This window comes from Nesoenas mayeri, assembly GCF_963082525.1.
Source record: "Nesoenas mayeri genome assembly, chromosome: 4".
NCBI classification, from domain to species: domain Eukaryota; kingdom Metazoa; phylum Chordata; class Aves; order Columbiformes; family Columbidae; genus Nesoenas; species Nesoenas mayeri.
In genome coordinates, this window is record NC_137540.1 from 5,104,881 (window position 1) to 5,119,925 (window position 15,045).

The window sequence follows — 15,045 nt, forward strand, 5'->3', positions numbered from 1 at the left end:
AATAACAGACGCAAAAGCATATCAGAGCCCTCTGAAATTACACTGTATACAGAATTTGCACAATTGTTGAAAAAAAAGGCTGAAGAAATGACAGAATATAAGATGAAGAGTGTTACAGGTGACATTAACATGAAAAAGAAAGTGAAAATCTTCCCCTCATCTAATTTCCAAACTTCTAGGGAGTAACTTACTGCAGTCTTATTTTTCACAAAACAACAATTTTTTGCATGTTTGCCTACACTTCTTCCTCTCTGGATGTATCAGCAAAATCCAGGAAATCACTGGCAGTCCTAGAATTGCAATGGATTTATATGTGGTGGACAAACATAGTAGCAAAGATTATACCAACAAACCAGCTCAAAGAGAAATCAAAAAGCTTTCTTACCTACTGAATATTCCACCTGTAGAAAAGGCAATTTAACTTGTGACTGAAGTACTACCTTGAAAATCAGACTTTGTTCCATCCCTAGTCTGCTCTGTGATCTAAAAGTAGGTTATTTCCATGATCCATTTGTTTCACTTTTTCCTCCTTGGGAAGATAACAAAAATCAAGTCTCCCTTACAAATGTTTAGATTTAAAGGTGAAAAGTATTATGCAGGCAAATTATTATCTCATGAACTAGGAATGGTCAAATGATTTTTAAAAGTCAATGAATATTCATAGTTTCTATGATACATCCTTGTCATACAAAAGAGTAGCATTTAAAAACAGCTTATATCAAAGGAATCAACAGAAGAATTAAAGAACGTGGAGTGAGTGAATTCATTTTCACAGAAACTCAGAGAGCATAAAGTGACTAATAAATGCGTTTTCCATACAGCAAATACCGTAGACTACTAGAATTACATTTTAACATTTATAACATATTTTAAAATAAGTGTCATTTAAAACTCCTGTGCAGTCTGCCTGAAACTTTCTATCGACCAGACATCTAGAGAAGTTATTTTTTCTAATGTAATTACAGACGAGATTCAAATAAAGTATTAAAATAAAGCCTTTACCTGACAGAAGAAATATTTTAATAGTGAATTAAAAATATTTGTCCCTTCCTACTGCCAGGAAATACGTCAAAGAAACAGTATTTTCTTTCATGTTGTAAAACTTGCCTAAAAAGCAATGAAAAAAGTAACTTACTTGAGAATAATAACACTGCCTTCAAAGATTAGTGGTGGCTGAAATGGAATATATTTCTTTATTGATTTCCTTGCACACATCTTACGACACCAGAGTAGCTGAACTGTTTATTTCAGAAGAACTCATATATCTAAGCATGACTGTAGAAAGTTCATATGCAACAGATAGTGATAAGGGTTTGTTTATTTTAGCATCACTTACTTTCACCCCATGGCACACAAGAAAACAATGCAAATTACAAAAGAGCTTCCTGGAATGTTGATTTTAGTAAGTTTTTTCTAAATTCCACTTTGTAAAACTAACAGTAAATCTTTCAAAATTTTAACCTAAAATACTGATTTTTAAAAGGGATATTTGTGGAACTTAAATATAAAACATTATTATTTTCTTAAAATACAAAATGTTTGAACATGTTAATAATACTCAATGTTTCTAAAATATTATGGAGTTGATAAATTGCCATAAATTTAACACAGGTTCCCTCTAATTCAAAAAAAGTGGTTCTCGAAATAAATCAACAATTCCCTAGTGCACTTATAAGGAGAAAAGATCAAAAGCAGTAACTGGTATCTTTCCTTCCAGTGTTAATTAGTAATTAAAAATCTTAGCTTCATTAATACCTACTCTGAACTAGCTTGGGTTTTGTTGTTGGTTTGGGAGTGGGGACATAGGGGGGAGTGAGCGGGTTGGAGGAGGAAGCGGATGTTACACAGACAAATCCTGCAATAAAAGGCATGAAAATGAACCAGCTTTGAAACTGCTTGCCTTCAGCAGTTACAAAAGCATAGGAAACTCCATTATTTTCTCTTAAATAAGCACCTTCCTTCGAGACCTCAGCCTTCATTTGGTCTTGAGTTGCACGTAGCTGCTTGTATTGCATAACTCTACTGGCCAAGTAACATCCTTTATGACAGTTCAGATATGTCTGATAATTTTAAGTAGAAATAAGAAAAATATTAGAATTGGTTCTTTGGCATAGTACAGAAGTTGACAGCTCTTGCTATTTGGATTGATGGCAAGTCCTAAAGAAGAATTTCCTGTATTTGGAGCAAGGGTGACAGGATGGGACTTGTCACCGTTTCAAAACCAAGTATATTAAATGAATGTCCCTTTATAGATTTCAAGTGTCTTCCATTTGTAATTTACTTCATGTCTTCAGTACCAATTCCATTTTCACTTCCATTATCACAGCTGAATATTTCCTGCATACAAGGTAATCATCAGTATTGCAGTAAACCCTGTTAGTAAACCAGCATTCTGGATAAGGAAGAATGTGAGATCCATCTTTCTTCCTGTCACTTTCTCTCGCAGCATATCATTCATCTCTGGGAACTGAAAAAGGAATATTTTTAGGTAAGTATTGCCATCTCGTGGTAGTGTGCATAATTGAAGGCATTAAGAACTGAACCACATTGCTACTTTGGACTGAATATTAGAATTAAAAGAGGGTGAAGGCAATCCCAGGAACAAGTCACCCTAGTTAACCTGAAAAACCACTTCACCAAGGACTGTAAAATGAAATGGTGCTTTTGTTCCTCTCTGCTCTGACTATACCCAGTTTTCTCTCATGCAAATTTCCTCTTTCTGATTCCAGCAGTCTCCTAGGGTCCAACTGTTGGTCCATATGTTGCTAGGAGCAGCCACCCGTATCTGCTAAATGTTGTTTCTTCCTTCACTAGTATAGACAGAGAAATCCTTGTTCAGGTAACGCAGGATTAGGATTCTTCTGCTTTATAAGCAAATTAGGTGAAGCTGACAACATAGACAACCCCTCAGAAATAAGTGTTACAAATAGAAGGTCTGGTGGGCTGATGAGGTAGTGGCAAAGCAAGGAAGAAAGAAGAAGAACGTTGTGAAACTGGTGGTAACACATGCAATGTATTACATTACAGTGCAATGAAGGGAATCTTAATTCCAGAACTCGCATCTTAATGGCAACATATTATAATAGCAAAGGATGAGTGATCTAGTGTTAAATGCAGAAACAAAGACACCTCCTCCTGGAGGTGATGGCAGATGAGCGCTGGTGATAAAGTCCTCCATATTGGGTGATTCCAGGGTGTGTGTTTGCTGCAGATAAAGTCAGCTGCAGTTGATTTTGATGGACATGGTCAAATAACCTTTAAACTCCTCTCCTGTTGCACTGAGAGTAGTACAGCCAGAATGCAGTGAACTGTAAATGTCAGTGTTAGTTTAGTGAGTCAGAAGCTGTATCTTTGATCTCACAAGGCTAAAACAACCATTGAAGGTAATGCAATTCTTGAAGAACAGACTAAGATTAGAGGGAAGTGGCCAGACCTTCCCAGAAATCACTCCAGAGCTTGGTAATCCTCTTGCACAAGAGGCAAAACCAAACCAGATCAGCTTCATGCCATACAGCAAGGCTCACTTGTGTACACACCTCAGTGTACACATTCTCACATGTCCACAGCCTCACCTCACAGGGATCTTACTGGCAGAGATTGGACTACGCCAATATTGGAGGAAAAAAGAAGAGCAAAAAGAAAAGAAGGAAGGAATCACATTCTAGTTAATCCTACCTGCTTCTGGACAAGGAAACCAGAAGTGTGTGAAAACCGTAACAGAAAGTGGAAAGCCAGATCTCTGTACAGAGCACTCGAATACCCTATTTCAGACTTTTCAGGGGGAAGAAAAATTCAGATAGGTAACGGATACAATCCAAAAACCTATAAAAAGAGAGAGATGAAGGAGAAGTGATGGGGGGGAAGACAGAAACAGAGACAGAGAAATAGAGAGAACAGAACAACAGATACAAAGAAAAGAATGTTACCTAATTCGATGGATTTAATAACAAGTTTAAGCTGAGCCACTCTATGCCATGAGTTTTTACACATGATAACTGAGTACACTACTATTCATTATATGACTGAAAATAAACAAAAACCATTAGCAATTAAGGTACTGCAAAATTGTAAAATAAACTATTTATATTATTCATTTAACTCTAACATTATTACCTTTTCAATCCTATGTTATTACCTAAAGTATAACAGTATTTAATGACACAGTCACTGTAACTATGTGACAGTTCTTAAACACATCTAGGAACAAAGTGGGGTCTCAAATATTTTCAAATTCAGGCCACTTTCTCCCAGTTCTACATTAAAATGGATTTATCATGTGGCAGGTGCAAACATCTTTGCAGATACATCTGTTCTTACAGCACTGAATTACACATAATAAAACTCAAAATCCTTGAAAGATCTCTTTAACTTAGAGACACAACATCATCATAAGAGTAACTTATGCAATATTGATGACTACGTGTGAAGCCAGACTTCACTTCCCAACGTTTGAATCTTATCTGGATCTTAGCATAATTTCTTTAGCTTCTATCTTCTAGCACTTTAAAAAAAAATACATGATAGACTGTTTTTAATTGATTTCAGCTAATTTTTTGGTCTAAACAAGGAAACTGGGCCTGGCACTGTTTAATTTATACCAGAACAGAATTTAAATCAGGCTTTTCACCTAAACAACCCCCGAATTGTCACTGAGATTACAAAACACCTTTCATTCAACTCAAAACAAAATACTTAGTTTCATTTTGTTTACCTCCTTATTTTTCTTTTCTTTTGAAATATAGTTTAGAGACAAATTAATCTTTTAAAAATAATAAGGTGAAACACTTTGCCCCTTTAAAATGCTGAAACAAAATATTTATACTCTTTGATGAAACCAGCCCAAATTGATGAAAAGCTTGTCTCTCTCTCTCTAAAACTTCTTTTCAGCAATAATCTGATCAGCCCTATTTGTGAAGCAAAATGCTTTCACGTTTCATGAATAAGCGTAACTATTTCTGCATCTCCATTAAGGCTATCATCGGTGATTTAACATCTAGTAAAAACAAGCAGATGACACCGGCATGAGAGGTACAAAATACCACACTCTACTGGAAAGACTTAGTGCAATCTTTGTTTTCTTGCAGAATAATAAATAAATGAAAATGACATTATATCTCACCATATCTGCCAGAGAGATGTACAGGAACATTCCACCGGCCACGGCAAAGATGATGTTCGGAGCAAAGTTGTTTCCTACTAATATACCAAAAGCCAGCCCAACGTAACAGGAACATGCAGACAGAAAGTTGAAAAACAGAGCCTGCCGAGTACTCATTCCTGCATTAAGTAAGATGACAAAATCCCCTAAAAGAAAGGAGAAAAAAAAAAAAAACTTCAGAAAATGATACTGTGATTATTTTCTGATTTCAACAGAAGTCTGAAGAAAATACATGATTTGTATACCAATTATAACCCACTGCTGTTTTTCCTCATTCAAGTATGTGATGAGCATTTCCCTTCAACACAAAGGCAATTGAATTATTCTGAAGCAAATAGGTGATGCACAATTGAGCTAACAACATAGGAACACAGAACTATTAATACCTAAAATGATTTTTAAAAAAACAATTAAAACAACAGCATATATGAACAGGGTAATTAATATCTCTCTAATATACTTCCCCAGCTTCCATCCACCTGCACTTGGGAATTTCCTATGCTAGATGCGTGTTTTGGTGCTTTGGAAGTTTTCGTTGAAAATATTTTCTATTAATTTGCCTAAACTTTCTTCCAAGCTCTGCCAACCTTCAGCCACCACAACCTTCTACAACAGTGATTTCCACAGTAAACAACACGTTGAATGGAGTTCTTTACCTAGTTCATGAGGAAACTCTTCGCACAAGATGGCTATGGAGGTACTAAGCCCTTGAAACAGCGACAAAGTGAAAGAAGCGCCGATAGCCAAACCATCAATGAAATTATGTACGGCATCACTCAGCGTCACCATCCAAGCAATGGTCCCAATCTTTGACAGAGGACGACCCTTAAGACACTTGCATAAGCTGCCTTGGGTGACTTCCTCCTGGAAAAAATAACACGATAAAGCAATTACATAAAACATTGAATAAATGAATCACACTTCTGTCTTTAAAGGAATGCCAAATATAAAATAAAGCACTTACTGCATATGGAGGCCAAAATGCTTGGTCCAAGAAGCAAAAGGCACAGGTAGCAGCAGCAAATGTTTTCTGTTTCAATAAGTTAACACCCCAGGCTCAATCACCCTTCTGGCTACAAAGCTGTAACTGAATGCCCTTCAGCTGAGAGAAAGTTCAGACCATAGTGGTGTGAATGCCTCTCCAGAGTCTCTGCCAGATCTGGAGTGCCAAGGCTCCTCACAGCCTCCTCAGCCACTTCCATTAAGCATGTACAGTAAGAATTCAGATCATAGTGACTGCCGGCATCTGTATTTCCTATCTAAAACACATCTGCACCAATTACATACTGCAGTACATTTTGCTCTCAGAGACACGCAGCCGCTACAGTAATGGCCAGGTACATGTGAATATAGGCACATATCTGGATACCTATAAACTTTATTTCTGATTTTGGGCAACGACAGTTAAGTCCAGCCATTCAGATCAATTTCTACAAATTGCACGTTTAATAAAAACAGTAGTGGGCAATTCCGACTGTGAGAGTTGAAGGCTCAAAGGATGAAAACAGGCTCATGCAAAACTGCACTGCACATACACACCAGGGATCTCAATAATTCCTCCCAGAAGTGGAAGTAATTTATACATGTGGTGCCAATGAAATACTGAAAACCTTGAAGCAGATAAAAGGAACTGCCATTTTAGCTGGGAGCACAAACTAATCTCCCCTAAAAAAAATATTAATGATCCATTCTGATAAATTTCTGTACACATATTGCAAATTGCTTTAATTTTGCCATATAAAATGCAAACGCTAACAGACAACTAAGTTTTGAATTTAATGGAAATATCACAATTAATAAATTCTTACATAATCTTTAATGACAGCGCAGTAAGGCCTGTCTCATTATTTGCTCACTAGACTCTTATCTGACATACTACACCCTTGTACGTAGGAGCTGCCTTGGGATAGGACACAAATTTCAGGTCAGGGATTTCAGCGTCGGATGACTAATGCACTACTTGGAACTCCTGGCTAATAAAGCCTTGGTTGATTATTGCCACAACTGCCATAAAGCATGCTTGCAGCTCCTGTTCAGTGCTTAGGAAATCCTGAAATTATACTTCTGATTTGAAAATAAGCAATGCTATCCAAAAACTGGGAATTTCCCTGCTGACTCAAACACTTGTACAACATGCTTGCGTTCACTTTTTGGAGGTTTTCCTCTCAACATACAAGCAATACCGATCATATTTTTGAGATTATTAACTTGTACCTGTACTAATTCTGTTTGATGTAGGACCACTTAGAAGTAATGGACCTCTTTCTTAATCCACAAAGGCAAACTTCACTTTAAGAAAGAAATATTACAAAGCAAACCACATAAAATACGTATATTAGGTAACTGGAAGTAAAAAGAAACATTAGTATGAGAAAATAAAAGTACAGTAAGTGAAGCTCTTCCACCTATTCATCTGGCTCCATGAGCTGAAGTTCTGTTCCTGTATGTTTTTTTCCGTTCCCTGGTGACCATCCTTCAAGCTGCCCAAGAAATTATGGAGGCATTGTTTTGTGGAATGTCTTGATTTCTGTCAAGTGTCTTGGGCATGTTTCTAGCTTCACTGATGAAACGGAGCTTGAGACAATGCACAGATTTTCACCTTGAATAATTCATGTATTTTTCTATTAAAAAAGAACATTGTTCTTTTTGGAAACAACATATACAAAAACCCCAACAACAACGCCAAGTACTTTCTGACAGAGCAACATTAATCTCAGCAGACTGTATTCTGGAAAGTTATATTAGCAACTTCTATTACACAGGGGAAAGGTGATGGTGGGTTTTGTTCTGCAAAAACTTTCTATTACCAAAAAACTCTCACTGTGCTAGTTTGACTAAATTTAATTTTCTTCATGCAGTTAGAAACCTTTCTTTTTTTGCAGCTAGTCATTATTTGGACTCAGTTTGAGAACAAGAAGATGACACCCTGGGACAGAGTTACTGTTTTTAATTGCCCTGGTATGAGAGCCAAGGACACTCTGAGCTCTACCCACAGGTGTGAGGCATTGAGGAAGGGGGGCACGAATGGGGCAGAGCTTGACTGACATCCAGACTGATCAATATGAGTATTCCATCCCATTAGTGTCATGCTTCATATTAAAGGAGAATCTAGTTCGTCTGGTGCCTCTCTCTCACCTTCTTCGCTCTTTTTGTTGGAGCCAGACTAGTTCACAGGAGTTCTGTTCAGGATTTTGACTAGTTTGGCCTTTGACCATCCTGTGCTTTTGCAGAGGCCTTTGTGCCTTTTTTCCCCTCTCTTTTTTTCTCTCTCTGGGATCAGCTGTTGGGACCAGGTGCTGCTTCCTGGGACTGGCTGCTTGGTGTGGATGGAGTTCATGAGGAATTGCACTGAGTAACTTTTACTTTATATTCCATTTCTATTTTATATATATATATTTACTAGTAGTGCATTGGCATTTTGTTATTTTATTAAACTGTGGTTATCTCAATCTAAGTTTCTCCCTTCCCTTTCGATTCTCTCCCCTATTTAGGGGGTGGGGAGTGAGCGAACAGCTATCATGGTTGTATTGCTAGTTGGGGTTAAACCACAACACTCACATCAAATGCCAAGCATCTCTGTAAAATAAATAGTTTTATGAGAAGAGTTTATGAGGATGAAAATTCCTAAAAGGGCAATGAAAAGAGTGAGCAAATAATACAAATGTACAAAAATGTCACTTGTACATGCTCATTTATGTTTGGTCCCATCAAAGCACATTTTTATGTGGGAACCATGTATGTGCCCACAGTTTCCTGGGGGCTGTAGGGGCATAACTGGCTTAGCCATAGAACTAAGTAAAGGACCCATTTCTGGGTACCAGCAGCACAGTTCATAATTCCAATGCAGTCCAAAGCATTGCAGACATACGACAAACAAAAACCTGATCTCAAAGGCGTTTCTGTTGAAATAAATAATTTACAAACATACATGCTGAATTTTCTATGCCTGTATGAAGAAAATGAACATGGAGTAAGAAGATGCTATTAAGATTAGCTGCTGAACTCATCAAGAACGGAACTGACTAGAGAATCACTGAGGTTTGAGCTGGTTAATCTTTAAGTCATTGCAATTAATTTAGGAAAACAGTACTGGTTTACTTCTAGAAATTAGTTTCTTGATCTAATCTTTCGAAATGCAGAAACAATTACAGTTTAAAAACTAGGAATCAGTTTCCGAGAGGCTTCTGTAGTATATAGATGGCTATCTGCTGTTTACTGTGTAGCTTTGAAGTACAATAATCATTGCCTGCAAACTATTTCAGATAATGTCTTGACATGTTTTGTAAATCATATAAAGTACAAGGAGGTTGCTTGTCTGGGTTTACATTCTGAACTTTACTAGACTGTGTATCTGATAGAAGCAGATGAAGAACTAATACATATTTTTAATGTTTAAGGTAAGGCAGACTACTGACACATTTACCCTACAAATATATAGGATTTCAAAGAAAAAACAATGTCTGTCTATGCTGGATTATTCCCACTTTGTCATGGTAGTTTAGCAGACATCACAGAAGAGATGCCAGCTAAGGAGCTCTGTAATACCCAGCTGGAATATCAGGTCTGACTTTTTTAACTATTAATGCAGTTCTGTATTATTTGTATCTCCACAGTTTACAGTAAACCCAAGACATCCTTGGTATTTTTGTTCTTCTGAACCCAATTTTTTTCTTTAAAATTAATGGCCCCTCTTTTGTTCCCAAACTTAAAAATTATACCAAGACTCTCTTATTTTATCCTATGATATCTCATCAGATTACTATTGCTATTTCTAATGCATCTCTGACTCCTTCAGACATGAACCAGACATGCCATTTTGTGTCCTCTGGAAGTGCCCACAGGATCAGGAATGCATCCTGACACTGCCTCCATGGCATAAATAAAGGCCACCAAAAAGTTTTGTTATACAATCCTAATATTGTGCGCTCGAGGATACAGACATTTCAGCAATTTGTCTCTGAAACAGCTTTTCTTCAGAGCTCCTACTGTCAAGCCATATAATTCTAATACAAAGCAGATACAAATTTGAGGCAAGCACAAAAGAGGTTTCCAAGGTTGTGATTACTGCTGCAAGTGAAATCTGGAAGTATGTGACTAATTAAACATTTAAATTTACTCTGGCAGCCAGTCTGTTCTGGCATTAAAAGAGAAAAATTGCTGGTTCCCCATGGCTGAAAACAGCTACTACACTTTGGCACAACCGGACTTCAAATTCCCCCAAAGCCTACAAGATGATTTCTAGCTACAGTTTGCCCTCTCTAATAAGCTTAGATTACAAGGACACATTAAAATTCTATTAGGTATGTGTTGGCTCATGTAAAATGGTACCCTCATAAAGACCAAATGCCTGTAAAGTTGAACCTGCTGTCAAGGCACTACCCCAGCTGCCACAAAACCCTCAAGGGCTACCTGGCTCCTTTGAACCTGCCTCGAGGAGGACAAGAGTAACGATGGTTTTTTGGTTGCCAACTCCATTGTCAGCCACACACTCTCTGCCACTGGGATTTCCTTTTAGCCAGCCTTAGCTTCAGAGTGAATTTTATCCTGTTACTTTCAGGAGGTTTTAATACAACATAATATCTTCTTAGCTTTGGAGAAACTGAGAGGAAGAAAGAATGGAAAGCATGAATTTTCGTAAGAACAATACATAGAGAAGAAGAAGCTTTGTGAAATTTCAAGGTCTTAAGTCAACATGGCATGTAAAAGGAGATGTATGAGTATTCCACAAAGGATCTTGGGGTGATCTACAATATTTTATGATCATAAGCACTGCATCTAAACTAGTTGCTATAAATAAACACTATATAGTTACATTTTATTATTATTATAAATGGTATGATTTGTTATGTTTATGTTATACATAAGCAGATGGCTAGCCAAAACATAATAATGGAGTGAGTCCAGATAAAACCTCTGGTAAACAGGGCAAAAAATAACACCCATGACAGTGGAGATGACTGTCTCCACAGAGAGTCGAGGGCCCTTTGTTCATTTTATAAATCTACAAAACACAGTTTAGGAACACTCATAATACTAATTCCCTCTTGGTGACCATGCAGCTTTAATTATTACGCATGTTTCTCCTAATATTTCAAATGCCCAGTACCCACCACACTTCGTGACATTTCTACAGTAAGGACAAGTACAATTTTGCTGCTTTAAAGTGTGCACATCACATGTCCTGTGAGCCTGCGGGGTCAACGCAGAACTCTCAGATTCTCTCCCAACTCTTAGGGCCTGTCTGTGGCTTCCTCTCCTCCTCCTTTTCACTGCTCCCCACAACCAACTTGCTGGCTGAAGAACGTGGGTGGTAAACCAGAAATCTCTACTATGAAAAAATCTGCCTCTGTCATCAGAGAATTGTTTCTAGGTGTTTTTCTTTTTTTAAAATACTGCTCCTCACTGTACAAGGAAGAGAATAAAGAAGCACACCAACTTACAGCTTCCTTCGATCTGAGAAAAAAATTACAACAGGAAGAGAATTTGTAGCGTGAAAACAAACAGAGAAACATAGAGAACAAATCTGAAAGAGAGTAATACTTAAACCAGGAGGAATGGCTTCTGTCTCAACATGTTACCTCCATAATTCTAACAGTATCCAAATATACTGGACTAGCACAAGCAGTGCTCACAATATACTGGACAAAAGTTACTCTATTAGTTTTCCTCTTTAATCATTGATTCAGAGGAACCAGGTTCTCACACACACCAACCATTCTCACATAACTTTATGTAGTTCGGAAGACAATATGGATCATGTAACATTAAAACACACTATCACTCTTTAAGCAAAACAATAACACTAAAATTAACTTATTAAAATCAAAATATCTGATTATATACATATCTCTGTCCTACCCATCCTGACACTGCTACCAATTAGCTCCTTTTGCTGGCTACAAATTCAGTGCTTCATTCAGCTTTTGTAAGCTTGCCCCAAAAATCTACATTTTTTTCATAAGGCTCAAGCAAGCGATAAGTTTACAAAAACTTGACCAAAAAAAAAAAATCATATTAACTCTCCTCTATATAATTGGTGGGATAAAATAAATAAACATAAAATTTTCATACCTGTGCTGAGACCACACTGATGCTGTCAAAACCAAGATTTCCATTGCTCTCTATGATGGCTGAATTTGCATAACACGTCCCCCCATTACTGGATGATAGTGGTTTGGGTGGGTTAGTCTTATCCTGAGAATGATTCTGTTCAGCATTTTTGGAGTCATTATGGCCAGTCTAGGTGACAAATTAATAAACAGGTAGCTAATTAAAGCAAAAGCAGAATAACAAACATAAGAAAATAGAGACCAAAAAAGAAAAGATGGGGTATCATGCTCATGCTGCCTTGCTTTCAACACCAAGTAAATGTTTAAATGTGCAGCAGTAAACATTTAGATGTTTAAATGAACTCCAAACTTAGATAAGCTCCTAGCTTATCTCTTACTTTAAGCTAATCAGAATATATGTGAGGATTTTTCATTTTTACACCTTTATCTAGAACTTCCCAAGCCAAGTATCTGACCATAAGTGATCAATATCCGCTAGTTATTCATGGCTGCCTGTCAAATAGAGCCTATTCACCTTTGTCAACTGTTTCCAAAAATAAAGGGCAACAAATTCATTTGCTTTATTTTTTTTTTGGTGCAGCTATTACAAACAAGGGACAGTTCATCTTCGTAACCTTCAATAGCAGCAACAGCTGGGGAAGGGGAACCTTAAGTGAGGTAACAATAGGAAGACAGGACAGTTTCCTTGGCAAGATGTGAGCAGAGAGGACCAAAAAGTTTGGCAGGCCCTGAGATAAATTAAGCCCCACTCATGTGAATACACAGAAATACATACTCTGGCATACAGGTAGAAAGCAGAGCCCTGTGCAATATGGATAACTTCAGCTTCACTAAAGCAGGTCTGTGTACCAGAGCATGTGCTGAAGATAGGGAGGGTGAAATTCAGGCCTGTCAGCACAGTGACACTTTACGTGTGACTGAGAAGGTAAATATGTCACACTGATTTCTCCTGCCCAAAGGGTTGCTCCAGGAGCACACTCAATGCTCTCCAGCTCTTAAATAGTTTCGCTATTTTTCTGATGCGTTTAGCTAGCATGGCAACAACTTAGCCGTTGATAACAAGTAGTGCGTACACTAGTAACAGCAGATCTCATCTTGATCTGCATTCAATTCCCAGCACTGCTTGAAACTCCCTCAAAAAAGTGAGATTGCATACCCTATCCATATGGATTTTAAACAGATATATCAGAACACGCAGTAAGGCTGAGTTCCTCAGGTAAGATGAAAAAAAACACCACATTTTATTAAACTATCAAGCATGTCATAAAATAGAACAGGTACTTGAAAGGAAGACTCATTCAGTTAGTGATACATTTCATTACCTGGTCATAGATCTTCAATGTCACTTTAAGAATCCTTTCCACAAAGAAGAGGATATAGAATCCACCAAACACAGCAACTGCTTTCTCAGTATAGTTATCTACTTTGGGGTCAAAGCCAAATGCCTAACAGCGAAAAAAAAGCAGCAATGCAAATTAGTCCATAATCTTAACACATTTCCAGAAAAACAAACATCCCCTACACATATATTCCTCTAAAATATAGACTCTCTAGAATCCATGAGTTTCCATGAGGCTGAAATTATGAAAAATCCTGCTATTTTTACATTTTTCTAATATGGATTAAATGATAACCATGTTTTAATTTACTAGAACTTTACATGCGGAATGTAGAAGTGCAAGACAAGGAGGGTCTAACCTGTAGCCCATTAAAGTTCACTAGAATTTTATGCAATGGATTTCTCTTTCTGTCTAGAGGCAGAACAGCCCTTGGTCTTTCCCATGGCACAACTAGACATAGATCTTGATGGCTCTGCTCACCCAGCCAGAAAGAGATAGTAGCTATTGGCACTGAAGCACACCCACAATTTTTTGGAGATTGCAACCCACAAACAGAATCCCACTGCAGCATACTTCTAAAATTAATATACTTTAGGAACTAGTATGCTAAACAAACAACGATTCCCCTTGCTTACCTCTGGAATGAGCTGGAAAATTGCATTAGAAAAGAGAGTACCAATGGCCAAGCCCACAAAGTAGGTTAAAACCTTGGGAAAATATGACTTCTTCAAGAGGGGAGTTAAAATCAATCCCAGAAGCGATGCCAAGTTAATGATAGACACAGCCAGGAACCCAAATCCCCAAACTGTGGACAGACAAACAGAAATATAAAATATTTTAGTGTAACACTCACTTCAGGCTGCTTGTGATTTCTCTAACAGCTAAACTGGCATGGAATTGGGAAAAAGAGCAGTTCCCTGGCTGAAATTACACATCACAAATCCAAAAATTTTAGAATGTATAGATACTTAAGATGAATACCTGCAGGAAGGAAATATCTGGAAACACTGTCCAGGACTACCTTATTAAAAATGGAAACTGCACTAGTACAAGATCTGGGATAGCATATCTGCTGCTAGTATAAATCAGGTCTCTCTACAGTCAGCAAAGAGGAAAAATTAAGGCTTAGTCCAACAGTCAAAGCAGCTATTGCACAGCCATAAGACAAAACTTCTTATTAGTCCCAGGGTGAGATTCAGTTGTCATTTACTCCTAAAGAACTCTGCTGTCTAGGCTGTACTAGATCCCAAAATCCTTCCTGATAAAGGATGACTCCTTCAAATCATCCTGAGGTGGTAACTTTCTGTTCCTAACACTCCTCCTCTTCTCATTCAAAGTAGTTATGCTGGCTGAAAACACTGCACGTCACTGCTTAGCAAACAGGTGAGGTGGCAGATAGCTGCTAGTAGAGGCAATTCTAATAGAGAAATGAAAGCACACTAAAAAAAAGCGGGCTTCTAGATTCAAAAAGATGGAC

At 37.5% G+C, this 15,045-nt stretch overlaps 1 protein-coding gene across 1 annotated transcript in view; it reads right to left on the minus strand.

Moving 5' to 3' along the window:
• Nucleotides 1-2,320: 2,320 nt before the first annotated feature.
• Nucleotides 2,321-15,045, minus strand: part of SLC39A8 (solute carrier family 39 member 8) — a gene marked incomplete at both ends in the record, with an annotated part of 62,344 nt that continues 49,619 nt past the window's right edge. The window contains 6 exon segments of the mRNA XM_080343331.1: nt 2,321-2,467; nt 5,120-5,304; nt 5,815-6,022; nt 12,230-12,397; nt 13,551-13,673; nt 14,204-14,373. Coding sequence (XP_080199457.1) covers nt 2,321-2,467; nt 5,120-5,304; nt 5,815-6,022; nt 12,230-12,397; nt 13,551-13,673; nt 14,204-14,373 — 1,001 coding nt within the window.